The 13,958-nt window shown below is 37.3% G+C and overlaps 1 protein-coding gene across 5 annotated transcripts in view; it reads right to left on the bottom strand.

Moving 5' to 3' along the window:
• The window catches only part of ZPBP (zona pellucida binding protein), a 129,003-nt gene that overhangs the window by 99,095 nt on the left and 15,950 nt on the right, over positions 1–13,958 (bottom strand). For all 5 annotated transcript variants that reach the window (XM_069587326.1, XM_069587325.1, XM_069587328.1 and 2 more), the window contains one exon: positions 3,966–4,115. In XM_069587326.1, the coding sequence (XP_069443427.1) occupies positions 3,966–4,115 (150 nt within the window). The remainder of the gene's footprint in view (positions 1–3,965; positions 4,116–13,958) is intronic.

The raw sequence follows: 13,958 nt of genomic DNA, 5'->3' as shown, positions 1-13,958 counted from the left end.
ATATAAAGTAAAATGATAAAGTATACCCAATTGTATAAATAACATTAAATGTGAATGAATTAAATTATATAATCAAAAGGCAGAGACTGAGAATCTGGATTTAAAAAGTAATAAACTTAGTGTCTACATGAGACACGCATTAGATGCAAAGATACAAATAGAGTGAAAGTGATGGGGTGGAAAAATAATACACCATATACACAACAATCACAAGAAAGTAGGAATGGCTATTCAACTATCAAGCAGAGTAAACTTTAGAACAAACAAAAAATGCTACCATAGATAAAGGGCAACATATTTTTATGATTAAAAAAGACAACCTATCAGGAAGAGAGAAAAATATAAACACAAACATCTACGAACAAAGCACTAAAATGAGGCATAAAAAAAAATGATAGCAAAAGAAATGATAGAAATAATCAAAGAAATGAACAATTCAAAATATTGGAGAATTCAATACCTCACTTACAATAATAAACAACTATGCAGAAATCAACAAGGACATACAACACTTAAATAATGCCCAAACCTAATATACATAAATGATATCTACAGAACTTTCCATCTAGCAGCTGTAGAATATACATTCTTCCCAAGTGCTCATGGCACATTCTCAGGATAGAAACTATTTTAAGGGACAAATCAAAATAAATTTTAAACGACTGAAATAACACAAATTATTTTCTTTGACTACAATATAATAAAATTAGAGTAATAGAAAAAAATATGAAAAATTCACAAATGTGTAGAAATTAAAGAACATAATTCTAAGTAGCCAATGTGTCAAAGAAGAAATCAAAAGGGAAGTTAGAAAAAAAAAATTTGAAGGACTTTCCTGGTGGTCCCATGGTTAAGAATCGAACTGCCAATACAGGAACACACATTTGATCCCTAGTCTGGTAAGATTCCACATGCTGCAGGGCAACTAAGCCCATGTGCCACAACTACTGAGATCAAGCCCTAGAACCCATGTTCTGCAACAAGAGAAGCCACTGCAATGAGAAGCCCACCCACTGCACCTGGAAACTAGCCCCCACTCCCCACAACTAGTGAAAGCCCATGCACAGCAATGAAGATCCAGCATAGCCAAAAATAAACTTAAAAATCTAAAAAGAATGCCTTGAAAAAATAAGCAATATATGTGTTTTGCTCTTACTATAATTATGCATAAAAACACAGCATTACCTGGCACATAGTAAATGCTCAGCAAATATTAGCTATAATGTTCCTTACTATAAATTAACATTCATTTTAAGCACTATTACCTTTCTTAGCATATGTGAATATACCCTTATGAGAGATTCCAAAGTATAGCTGCTATAAACTACATAAAATAACATATCTATATCATCAGTTCAGTTCAGTCGCTCAGTCGTGTCCAACTCTTTCCGACCCCATGGACAGCAGCATGCCAGGCTTCCCTGTCCATCAACAATTCCCAGAGTTTGTTCAAATTCATGTCTATCAAGTCAGTGATGCCATCCAACCATCTCATCCTCTGTCATCCCCTTCTCATGCCTCTTCATCTTTCTCAGCATCAGGGTCTTTTCCAGTGAGTTAGTTCTTTGCATCAGGTGGCCAAAGTATCAGAGCTTCAGCTTCAGCATCAGTCCTTCCAATGAATATTCAGGACTGATTTCCCTCAGGATTGACTGGTTTGATCTCCTTGCAATCCAAGGGACTCTCAAGAGTCTTCTCCAGCATCACAGTTCAAAAGCATCAGTTCTTTGTCGCTTAACTTTCTTCGTGGTCTAACTCTCACATCCATACATGACTAATGGAAAAACCATAGCTTCGATTAGATGGACCTTTGTTGGCAAAGTAATGGCTATGCTTTTTAATATGCTATCTAGTTTGGTCATAACTTTTCTTCCAAGGAGCAAACTTCTTTCAATTTCATGGCTGCAATCAACATCTGCAGTGATTTTGGAGCCCAAGAAAATAAAGTCAGTCACTGTTTCCACTGTTTCCCCATCTATTTGCCATGAAGTGATGGGACCGTTTCAAGCCAACTTTTCACTCTCCTCTTTCACTTTCATCAAGAGGCTCTTCAGTTCCTCCTCACTTACTGCCATAAGGGTGGTGTCATCTGCATATCTGAGGTTATTGATATTTCTCCCGGCAATCCTGATTCCAGCTTGTGCTTCATCTAGTGCAGCATTTCTCATGATGTACTCTGCATTTAAGTTAAATAAGCAGGGTGACAGTATACAGCCTTGATATAATCCTTTCCTGATTTGGAACCAGTCTGTTGTTTCATGTCCAATTCCAATTGTTACTTCTTGATCTGAATACAGATTTCTCAGGAGGCAGGTGAGCTGGTCTGGTATTCCCATCTCTTGAAGAATTTTCCACAGTTTGTTGTGATCTACACAGTCAAAGGCTTTGGCATAATCAATAAAACACAAATAAAGGCTTTGGCGTAATCAATAAAGCAGAAATAGATGCTTTTCTGGAACTCTCTTGCTTTTTCTATGAACCAACGGATGTTAAGCAATTGATCTCTGGTTCCTCTGCCTTTTTTAAATCCGGCTTGAACATCTGGACGTTCACAATTCACGTACTGTTAAAGCCTGGCTTGGAGAATTTTGAGTATTGCCTTGCAAGCGTGTGATATGAGTGCAATTATGCAACAGTTTGAACATTCTTTGGCATTGCCCTTCTTTGGGACTGGAATGAACACTCACCTTTTCCAGTCCTGTGGCCACTGCTAAGTTTTCCAAACTTGCTGCCATATTGAATATAGCACTTTAACAGCATCATCTTTTAGGATTTGAAATAGCTCAACTGGAGCTATAGCAAGTCTATTTCATATATTATAGAAAAAAACTATAACAAAAATGAAGTGTGACTGACTATAAAGTTTAAACAAATTATCTGCCAAACAAAGTTAATACAATTTCTCATGAAAATTATGTCTTTCTTTGGATATATGGGATAGTGTTTTCTAGTGACCAAAAAATGATCAAGAAACTATTAATAATTCAGCCATTTGTTCTATATCCCAGCTGTAAAAACAGTGGTACATTAGTTTCCTACTGCTTCCAATGGTATATTAACTTCTTAAGCTACATACATAGTCATTTAAAATTACACAAATATATCATCTTACAGTTTCAGAGATCAGAAGTTCAACGTGAGTCTTACAAGACTGAAATCAAGGTACATTCACTTTGGAAGCTCCATGGGGTTCCCACTTCTTGGCCACCTCCAGGATCTAGAGATCTGCTGCCTCCTTGGCTTGCGGCCCCTCCCTCTAGCCTCTCATTTCATCATATTTTCTTTTTTCTGCCTTTGGCCTTCTTGCATTCCTCTTAAAGGACTCTTATGACTGCCCAGGGCCAGTCCAAGTAATTAAGGATGTTCTCTCATCTCAAGATCTTCACTTAATTGTACCTATAAAACCTGCTACTGAAGGGTAACAGGTTTAGAAACTCTGAAGGTAAGACAAGGGCATCCTTGGGGACCATGACTCTGTCTCCATATGTAGGTCCCACCAACGAGACGGAACCTCCATTCAGGCTATGCCCCTGGCCACTCCACTACTAATTTAGCTGTTGGTCTCAGATATCAGCAGATCCAACTGTTTTCACAAAAGGGTTTTACACACAGTGGCAACTCATGTTTTTGTTCAGGAGAATGGCAGTGAACTATCAAAAATGATACTAAGAATTTAAAAGCAGAACAGACTACAGTATCACCCTCATACTCTGAAAACATGACTTCTCTACCATCCTGTTTTTAGTCACCGTCTTAAATTGATCTGTAAAAGTCAACATTCTCCTGAAGATAAAAGATCTTCACTTACCACTAACTCCTTCCAAAGCACTTTGCAAAATACAACCAGGCATAAATTTTTCTTTAAGAATAAAAATAACAAAATCCCTTTAAAACAAACTTGTTAAAATATGCAAATATTTGAAAACATTAAGAAATGTTAAACTAGAACTAAAACCTCTTCTTACCATATACAACATATTTCAGTTGGAGATTTTTAATGACTTCTTCCACAGTAGGTTTATACTCCAGAAAACATGTGTAAACACCACTCATGCTTTCCTCAAAGTTCTGGAATACAAGGCTTCCTGTGGAGGTGATTTGTGCAGTGCTGTTTTCTAATAGAATAAGAAGATACAGTGGTCAGTGGCTTAAATAACATGAGACTGAGATAAAATAACAAGCTATTTCCTAAACAGAGAAAAGCTATCCAAATTTACCTGCTATACATTAAAGAAGTCGAGGGAACACAGTCATTGTGTCTGGTGTTTCTTGACAGTAGGTGCCAAGATGTACTTCTGAGTGTCAGAATTTCACTAATCAGAGTTCATGAAGTGTGTACCTGCCCAAGTGTTAAGAGGCTAAAAATCACATACATGATGTGCTCCTAATCTGCCTGCTGCATTGAGACCGCATGATCAACATTCATAAACATATCAAATAGTATATATTTATATATACTGTCAAATAACTATATCTATATATATGCATATAAATATTTTATAGATGAGTTATGTTCTCAGTAAGCATACAAACTATATATTACAGGGATGAAACACCGTATCTGGAACAAAGATTTAACTCAATATAATCACTGACAACTAGGGATTGGTTGTCATTACACAGGTACTAGGCAAAAGTTGGATTACAACTCTAAGGGTTGCACAAGAAAGAAAATATAGGTTGGATAACTTCATGCCCAGAGTCATAATCAGAACTGCTGTGCTAGAAGTCAGAACTGGATGTAAGATCTCTTGCAACTTCAACATTACTCAAAGTAGCAAATGGGAGAAAGCCATGTTATGTGATAGAAAAGAAGCCTGATTCAAAAGGATTAAGACTTGGATTTGAGGTGTACCTTTCTCACAAACTGTAACTAAGGGATAATCACTTAATCTTTTTGAAGTCTAGCTCCTTCATTTGTACAACAAAGAATCATAAAATATGATAATATATCTTATAGAATTGTTTTTGTATAACAAATACAAGGAATGCTAAAGTACTTGAAAAAGCTTTAAGTCATTAAGCAATTAAAGGTTGTTATTTTGAAAGTTCATAACCATGGTTCTGCAATAGAAAAATTATTAGACATTAAAACTCACTTACTTAATAATTTAATAAACCATTCATAAGAATTGAAAATATTATCTCAGTAAATAATTGCTCACCATTTTCTATTTTAAGAAAATAATTTATTGCCCATAACTGTCAAATTGAAATTTATTTTGAAGCAATTACTTCAAAATAAGACAAAAAAATTAGTTATTATTAAGCAATTTTCATCATTAATTTTTCACTAACAATTTGTTTGGTTTCTAGACATGCAAAGCCCTGTTTCAGATATTGAAGGAAAAATGAATAGATGGATACACCTGCCCTCAAGTGCTTTACATAGAGCATTATGCCTTGAGAACTCCCATTTCTATATCCGGGATGAAGCTGAAAAATGTGACATAAATTTAGAATGCATTTCTATTGTATCGCTTATTTCTTCATGAATATCTTTTAATGAAAGAGTATGTATTTATCATAACATATTGTCTCTTTTTTGGAACAGATAAAAGTTTTTCAAGTACCTGATACACTGTATTTCAGCAAAGACTGATATATCATAACATATGATAAAAGGTGCTCACAAGTTGTAAAGAAATTTTAGAATAATATGTCATCAATGAGGCTATGTATTCCCTGGCATTAATTTGAAACAGAAATTTCCCAAAACAGAAGCATCAATTTAAAACTGTATTTATATATATGAGTGCCTACTACAACAGTAAATATAATGACAACCAGAAAATCTAGTATCATACAATTTGTAAGAAAATACTCTCCAGCTATATTCTTATTTTAAAACATTTAAAAGTCACACACTTTGAAGAAATGCCCAGATGATATCACAGCCAGGAGAAGAATCCACTTAACAAATACCACTTACCAAACTGACTTTTAAATAACTAAGTTTAAATGGGATGCCAAGTCAAAACACAATAACATATCACTATAAGAACTCATATAACAACAGTCAATAAATAATTGAACTAAACTCTGTACTTCTCTCTCTAGAATTTAGCTCAATCATCTAAAAATTTAGAGTTGGATTCAATTTCTAGAAACCCATGCCTCAGAGCTCTCTAAAATAACATGGCAGAATTTAAGTACAATCTCATTTTAGCTTACTCTTTCAAAAAATAGGTTTATACTTTTCCTTTCTGCTCAGATACGGAGAGTGAATATAAGAGCATCAATATCATATAACAATAAGGGAAAAGACAGAAAAGCGTCAATCAATGAACTCTCTTGAATCTATCAAACCCCTCAGGCAGGTAGGGCCACCAATCACCTGAAATCTAGGAATGTACAGTGCCTACAAGGAGAGCCTGAAGCCAAGCATTTGCTTCAAAACTGGCTGAAAGGCTTCAGTGAATTGCTAAAAGCCAAGTGCTAAATAGGAATCAGAGAATTAAGATGGACTATAATGGGTGAATTTAACTCAGATGACCATTATATCTACTACTGCGGGAAGGAATCCCTTAGAAGAAATGGAGTAGCCATCATGGTCAACAAGAGTCCAAAATGCAGTACTTGGATGCAGTCTCAAAAATGACAGAATGATCTGTTCATTTCCAAGGCAAACGATTCAATATAGCAGTTATCCAAGCCTATGCCTCAACCAGTAACAGTGAATAAGCTGAAGTTGAATGGTTCTATGAAGACCTACAAGACCTTTTAGAACTAACAACCAAAAAAGATGTCCTTTTCATTATAGGAGACTGGATGCAAAAGTAGGAAGTCAAGAAACACCTGGACTAACAGGCAAATTTGGCCTTGGAATACAGAATGAAGCGAGGCAAAGGCTAATACAGTTTTGCCAAGAGAACGCACTGGTCATAGCAAACACCCTCTTCCAACAACGCAAGAGAAGACTCTACACATGGACATTACCAGATGGTCAACACCGAAATCAGACTGATTATATTCTTTGCAGCCAAAGATGGAGAAGCTCTATACAGTCAGCAAAAACAAGACCAGGAGCTGACTGTGGCTCAGATCATGGACTCCTTATTGCCAAATTCTGACTTAAATGGAAGAAAGCAGCGAAAACCACTAGACCACTCAGGTATGACCTAAATCAAATTCCTTATGGTTATACAGTGGAAGTGAGAAATAGTTTTAAGGGACTAGATCTGATAGATAGAGTGCCTGATGAACTATGGAATGAGGTTCATGACATTGTACAGGAGACAGGGATCAAGACCATCCCCATGGAAAAGAAATGCAAAAAAGCAAAATGGCTGTTTGAGGAGGGCTTACAAATAGCTGTGAAAAGAAGAGAAGCAAAATGCAAAGGAGAAAAGGAAACATATAAGCATCTGAATGCAGAGTTCCAAAGAACAGAAAGGAGAGATAAGAAAGCCTTCCTCAGAGATCAATGCAAAGAAACGGAGGAAAACAACAGAATGGGAAAGACTAGAGATTCTTCAAGAAAATTAGAGATACCAAAGGAACATTTCATGCAAAGATGGGCTCGATAAATGACAGAAATGGTATGGACCTAACAGAAGCAGAAGATATTAAGAGGTGGCAAGAATACACAGAAGAACTGTACAAAAAAGATCTTCATGACCCAGATAATCACGATGGTATTATCACTCACCTACAACCAGACATCCTGGAATGTGAAGTCAAGTGGGCCTTAGAAAGCATCACTACAAACAAAGCTAGTGGAGGTGATGGAATTCCAGTTGAGCTATTTCAAATCCTGAAAGATGATGCTGTGAAAGTGCTGCACTCAATATGCCAGCAAATTTGGAAAACTCAGCAGTGGCCACAGGACTGGAAAAGGACAGTTTTCATTCCAATCCCAAAGAAAGGCAATGCCAAAGAATGCTCAAACTATTGCACAATTGCACTCATCTCTCACACTAGGAAAGTAATGCTCAAAATTCTCCAAGCCAGGCTTCAGCAATACATGCACTGTGAACTTCCAGATGGTCAACCTGGTTTTAGAAAAGGCAGAGGAACCAGAGATCAAATTGCCAACATCTGCGGGATCATGGAAAAAGCAAGAGAGTTCAAAAAAAAACCTCTATTTCTGCTTTATTGACTATAGCAAATCCTTTGACTGTGTGGATCACAATAAACTGGAAAATTCTGAAAGAGGTGGGAATACCAGACTACCTGACCTGCCTCTTGAGAAACCTATATGCAGGTCAAGAAGCAACAGTCAGAACTGGACATGGAACAACAGACTGGTTCCAAATAGGAAAAGGAGTAAATCGAGGCTGTATATTGCCACCCTGCTTATTTAACTTATATGCAGAGTACATCATGAGAAATGCTGGACTGGAAGAAGCACAAGCTGGAATCAAGTTTGCTGGGAGAAATATCAATAACCTCAGATATGCAGATGACACCACCCTTATGGCAGAAAGTGAAGAGGAACTCAAAAGCCTCCTGATGAAAGTGAAAGAGGAGAGTGAAAAAGTTGGCTTAAAGCTCAACATTGGGAAAACGAAGATCGTGGCATCCGGTCCCATCACTTCATGGGAAATAGATGAAACGGTGGAAACAGTGTCAGACTTTATTTGGGGGGGGGGGGCTCCAAAATCACTGCAGATGGGGACTGCAGCCATGAAATTAAAAGATGCTTACTCCTTGGAAGGAAATTTATGACCAACCTAGATAGCATATTCCAAAGCAGAGACATTACTTTGCCAAGAAAGGTCCGTCTAGTCAAGGCTATGGTTTTTCCAGTAGTCATGTATGGCTGTGAGAGTTGGACTGTGAAGAAAGCTGAGCGCTGAAGAATTGATGCTTTTGAACTGTGGTGCTGGAGAAGTCTCTTGAGAGTCCCTTGGACTGCAAGGAGATCCAACCAGTCCATTCTGAAGGAGATCAGCCCTGGGATTTCTTTAGAAGGAATGTTGAAAGGAAAGCTGAAACTCCAGTACTTTGGCTACCTCCTGTGAAGAGTTGACTCATTGGAAAAGACTCTGATTCTGGGAGGGGTTGGGAGTAGGAGGAAAAGGAGATGACAGAGGATGAGATGGCTAGATGGCATCACCGACTCAATGGACATGAGTTTGAGTGAACTCCGGGAGCTGGTGATGGACAGGGAGGCCTGGCATACTGTAATTCATGGCGTCGCAAAGAGTTGGACATGACTGAGCGACTGAACTGAACTGACTGAACCAGTGTGTGCATGTGAAAAACCTCTGAGGATCAGAGATGGGGGTGGGAAGAGGAAGTTGCACCCTCTTACAGGCTTTGACCTTCATCAACTTCTCTGGGTGTTCAAAAGGAAGATCAAGGGAACCCGGAGCAAGAGTCTCACAGGGTGCTGGCTGGAGGGGATCCATTAGCCCTGGCAAAACTCTACCTCCATCCATTTCCCCTGCCTCTAGGTAAGGAGCAATGTTTTAACCTACAATGGGAGGAGAAACAAAAATCGTTATCAAGAGCACTCGGGAAACAGGTTGCCACTAGGGAAGGAAACAGGAAGGAAAAAAATAATCATCCTTGAGGCAGAGTCAGCAAGAAGTACCAGGCCAGCACTAAAGCTGGATGGAGGATAGAACGAAGCACTTCTGAAGGCCATACCCACAAGATCAGGGATATCACACCTGTCTAAGGCTTCATCCAAACACTAGAGATCTTCTCTCTCCAAACTGTCCATCACTAATAAGAGCCTGGCAACACAGTGAAATCAAGCTAAGAGAGTAATAAGAAAGAGATTCTCTCTGAGGAAATAAAAAAAAAAAAAGAGAGAGAAATCAAAGCCAAAGATGAGATACTGGAGATAAAAAATTTTTTAGTAACCATGGCAATAACCAATATCACAGTCAGACAATTCTTGACTAATAAAAACTCCTAATAGTAAGCTTTAACAATATTTTTAAAAGTGTTCATCTCAAATATAACAATACTTATCTCAATGTTTACTATCTTATTCAAAATGTCAAACTTTAACAAAAATTAAGAAGCATACAGATAGGTAAGAAATGACACATTTCCAAAACAGCAAGCTATGACACAGATGTCAGAAGTATCAGACAGTTTACTTAAAATAACTATGAAAGATACATTAAATAATTTAATGGAAAATTTTATAGAAAGCATGCAAGATCAGATAGGAGATTTCAATAGAGATTGAAACTCTATGAAATAATCGAATGGAAATGTTGGAACTAAAACCAAAACAAACAAAAACTACTACTAAAAAAAAAAGTAATACAGATGAAGTTTTCATCCAATGGGCTCATAAAGAGGCTTGACATGGCTAAGAAAAGAATCAATGACTTGAAGTTAGGTCAAAAGAAATTTACCTAGCAAGAATCACAAAGAGAAAAATACCTCCAAGAAGAACGAATCCAAGAGTTACAGAGCAATTTCAAACAGTGTTCATAAGGGTGATGGAAACCTCCGAAAGAGCAGAGAAACAGGAATGAGCAGAAGAAACACTGGAAAATAAAATGACTGAGAATTTAAAAATTAATGACAAATCAAAAAACAGATTCAAGAAACTTACAGAAAACAAAGCAGAATAATACAAGTAACAACATGTACAACAAAAATGCATTTAGTGTTTAAATCACTGAAGTGAAAGGAAAAGAGAAAAACCTTGAAATTAATCAGAAAAAAAAATGGCAGAGTGCCTACAGAGAGACAAGAACAAGTCTACAGCAACCTTCTCAGAAGAAACCACAAAAGCAAAAAGAACACAGAATGCCATCTTTGGAATGCTGGAAAAGAACTGCCAGTCCAGAATTCTACAACCATCAAAAGAAAAATATAATCCAATTTAAAATATAATCAGAAATCAATGAAACTGAAAACAGAAAAGTACCAAAAAAAATTAAGTCAAAAGCTGGTCCCTTGAAGTGATTGATAAAACTGTTAAGCCTGCAGCCAGAAAGACCAAAATGAAGGAGAAGAAACACAATCAATGCCTGGAGTGAATAAGGGCATATCATAGAGATCCTGAATATATAAAAAGATAACAAGGAAATGTCACAGACACACATTAGTTCAACAAGTTGTAAAAAATCTAAGATGGACAAAATTCCTTGAAAGATACAAACTACAAAAAGTCACAAAATGGTGAGAGGGGAAAATCCTAGTTCTATCTTCTTTAGATTACCATCTGTGCACTCTAAGTTCAGTTCAGTTCAGTCGCTCAGTCGTGTCCGACTCTTTGTGACCTCATCAATCGGAGCACGCCAGGCCTCCCTGTCCATCGCCAACTCCCGGAGTTCACTCAGACTCACATCCATAGAGTCAGTGATGCCATCCAGCCATCTCATCCTCTGTTGTCCCCTTCTCCTCCTGCCCCCAATCCCTCCCAGCATCAAAGTCTTTTCCAATTAGTCAACTCTTCACAGGAGGTGGCCAGAGTACTGGAGTTTCAGCGTTAGCATCATTCCTTCCAAAGAAATCCCAGGGCTGATCTCCTTGCAGTCCAAGGGACTCTCAGGAGTCTTCTCCAACACTACAGTGTTGGATTGATTGATGCTCAAAAGCATCAATTCTTCGGCGCTCAGCTTTCTTCACAGTCCAACTCTCACATTCATACATGACCACTGGAAAAACCATAGCCTTGACTAGATGGACCTTAGTCGGCAAAGTAATGTCTCTGCTTTTGAATATGCTGTCTAGGTTGGTCATAACTTTTCTTCCAAGGAGTAAGCATCTTTTAATTTCATGGCTACAATCACCATCTGCAGTGATTTTGGAGCCCCCCAAAAATAAAGTCTGACACTGTTTCCACTGTTTCCCCATCTATTTCCCATGAAGCGATGGGACCAGATGCCATGATCTTCGTTTTCTGAATGCTGAGCTTTAAGCCAACTTCTTCACTCTCCTCTTTCACTTTCATCAAGAGGCTTTTGAGTTCCTCTTCACTTTCTGCCATAAGGGTGGTATCATCTGCATATCTGAGGTTATTGATATTTCTCCCAGCAATCTTGATTCCAGCTTGTGTTTCTTCCAGCCCAGCATTTCTCATGATGTACCCTGCATATAAGTTAAATTAACAGGGTGACAATATACAGCCTTGACATACTCCTTTTCCTATTTGGAACCAGTCTGTTGTTCCATGTCCAGTTCTAACTATTGCTTCTTGACCTGCTTATAGGTTTCTCAAGAGGCAGGTCAGGTAGTCTGGTATTCCCACCTCTTTCAGAATTTTCCACAGTTTATTGCGATCCACACAGTCAAAAGTTTTGGCATAGTCAAAAAGCAGAAATAGAGGTTTTTCTGGAACTCTCTTGCTTTTTCCATGATCCAGCAGATGTTGGCAATTTGATCTCTGGTTCCTCTGCCTTTTCTAAAACCAGCTTGAACATCAGGAAGTTCACGGTTCACGTACTGCCGAAGTCTGGCTTGGAGAATTTTGAGCATTACTTTACTAGCATGTGAGGTGAGTACAATTGTGCACTCTAAAGCCAGCTTCAAAGGCACATGCCTTCAAGAAAAGTACCTTGCTCTCTCAGTCCCTTCATTTTCCACATATAAAAGGGCGAAAATGGCTGTACTTACTGCAAAGAGCTATCATGAAATTTAAATGACTAGTACATGTAAATTGCTTAGAACAGTATCTGCTACGTGATGAAAGTATACCTGTTGATTATTTTTATAAAACTGAAAATAAAAACACTAACATATAAATGCATTTGCAGAATATATCCATATATATGTGTATGCACACATTCACTACATGTATGAATATACATGCAATAGATATATGTATGTATTTGTGTGTGTGTTAATACATGTAGTAAATGCATTAAAAAAAATAGTTAAGGAATAATACTGTAAAGGTTTAGGATAGCATTTACCTGACAGGAGTTGGGGACAGAAGAATGGGATTTTTAAACATCAGAAGGTTCAACAGTCTTGAGAATGGTATACCTTGGCTTCAATTGTAAGATGTTGGTTTTATTATGCTTCATAATTTATACACACACACACACACACACACACACACATATATATATCTTGTCCAGATTTGTATATATCAGATGCTTCATAACAAAGATATTAGAGTAAGATATAATCTACAATCTCATTTTTAAAAAACATAATACAGATGCAATTACAGGGTAGAGCTCAACATACATGTGTTTATGTGCTTCCATAAGTTTGTGTGAATATTTAGAAAAGTGGGAAAGTCCACACACCAAAAAAGAGTTAATTCATCAGAACAGTATTAGGACTGAAGTAAGAGATACAGGTCTCCTTGTAGTAAATGTATTACTTTTCTAAACCAAAAATTCTGGAAAAGAGACAGAGACCAGAGGAGGTGTGGGAGTGGGCAGGGGAGGGAAAGAGAAAGAGAACTGACCAAATCTAAGACTTGGTCCCTACACTTCAAACCATCTAAACAGTCTGGGTATTTCTCTCCAAAGGAATGCTCAAGTACATAATTACATTACAAGTTTCTTTGGGTCAACTGGAGGAGAACTATCTTTGGAATAGCCATAAAAATATAACAAGTATAGTGTAGTTTAAACTACAGCCCAAAAAGCTCTATTTTTCAGGCTTTAAGAAAAGGAGACATTTTCTAGGTCTTTCAACAATAACAGTGATAGGGCTGAGCTTTAAAGCCAGCAGACAGCAAACTATGATATGACACTGCACTGAAAAACAAACTGTAATCATGCTGTCAGAATTCTAGAATTTTCTGGGAATAGTTTTTATAAATATAAAACCATTGCCTCAATATGATTTTATCCTTACCTGGAAACAGCTACATTTTTGATATCTATTTTCCATTATGAAAGTGAGTAAAATAAAATATCACTTCGAGTTAATGGATTACAAATTCACGTACATTCTATACATTGCAATACAAACTGCAAGACCTCTCCTGGCTTCTTAGAGAAGAACAACTTTCACATCTCAATTTCCAAGTCAAAGGGGTAACAACCTACAAATCAGTAAGTTAAACGCCTCTTTTTTGA

This window comes from Ovis canadensis, chromosome 4 (genome assembly GCF_042477335.2).
Source record: "Ovis canadensis isolate MfBH-ARS-UI-01 breed Bighorn chromosome 4, ARS-UI_OviCan_v2, whole genome shotgun sequence".
NCBI lineage: Eukaryota > Metazoa > Chordata > Mammalia > Artiodactyla > Bovidae > Ovis > Ovis canadensis.
Note: the sequence above shows the minus strand (reverse complement) of the source record. Positions and strands in the feature narration are given on the sequence as shown.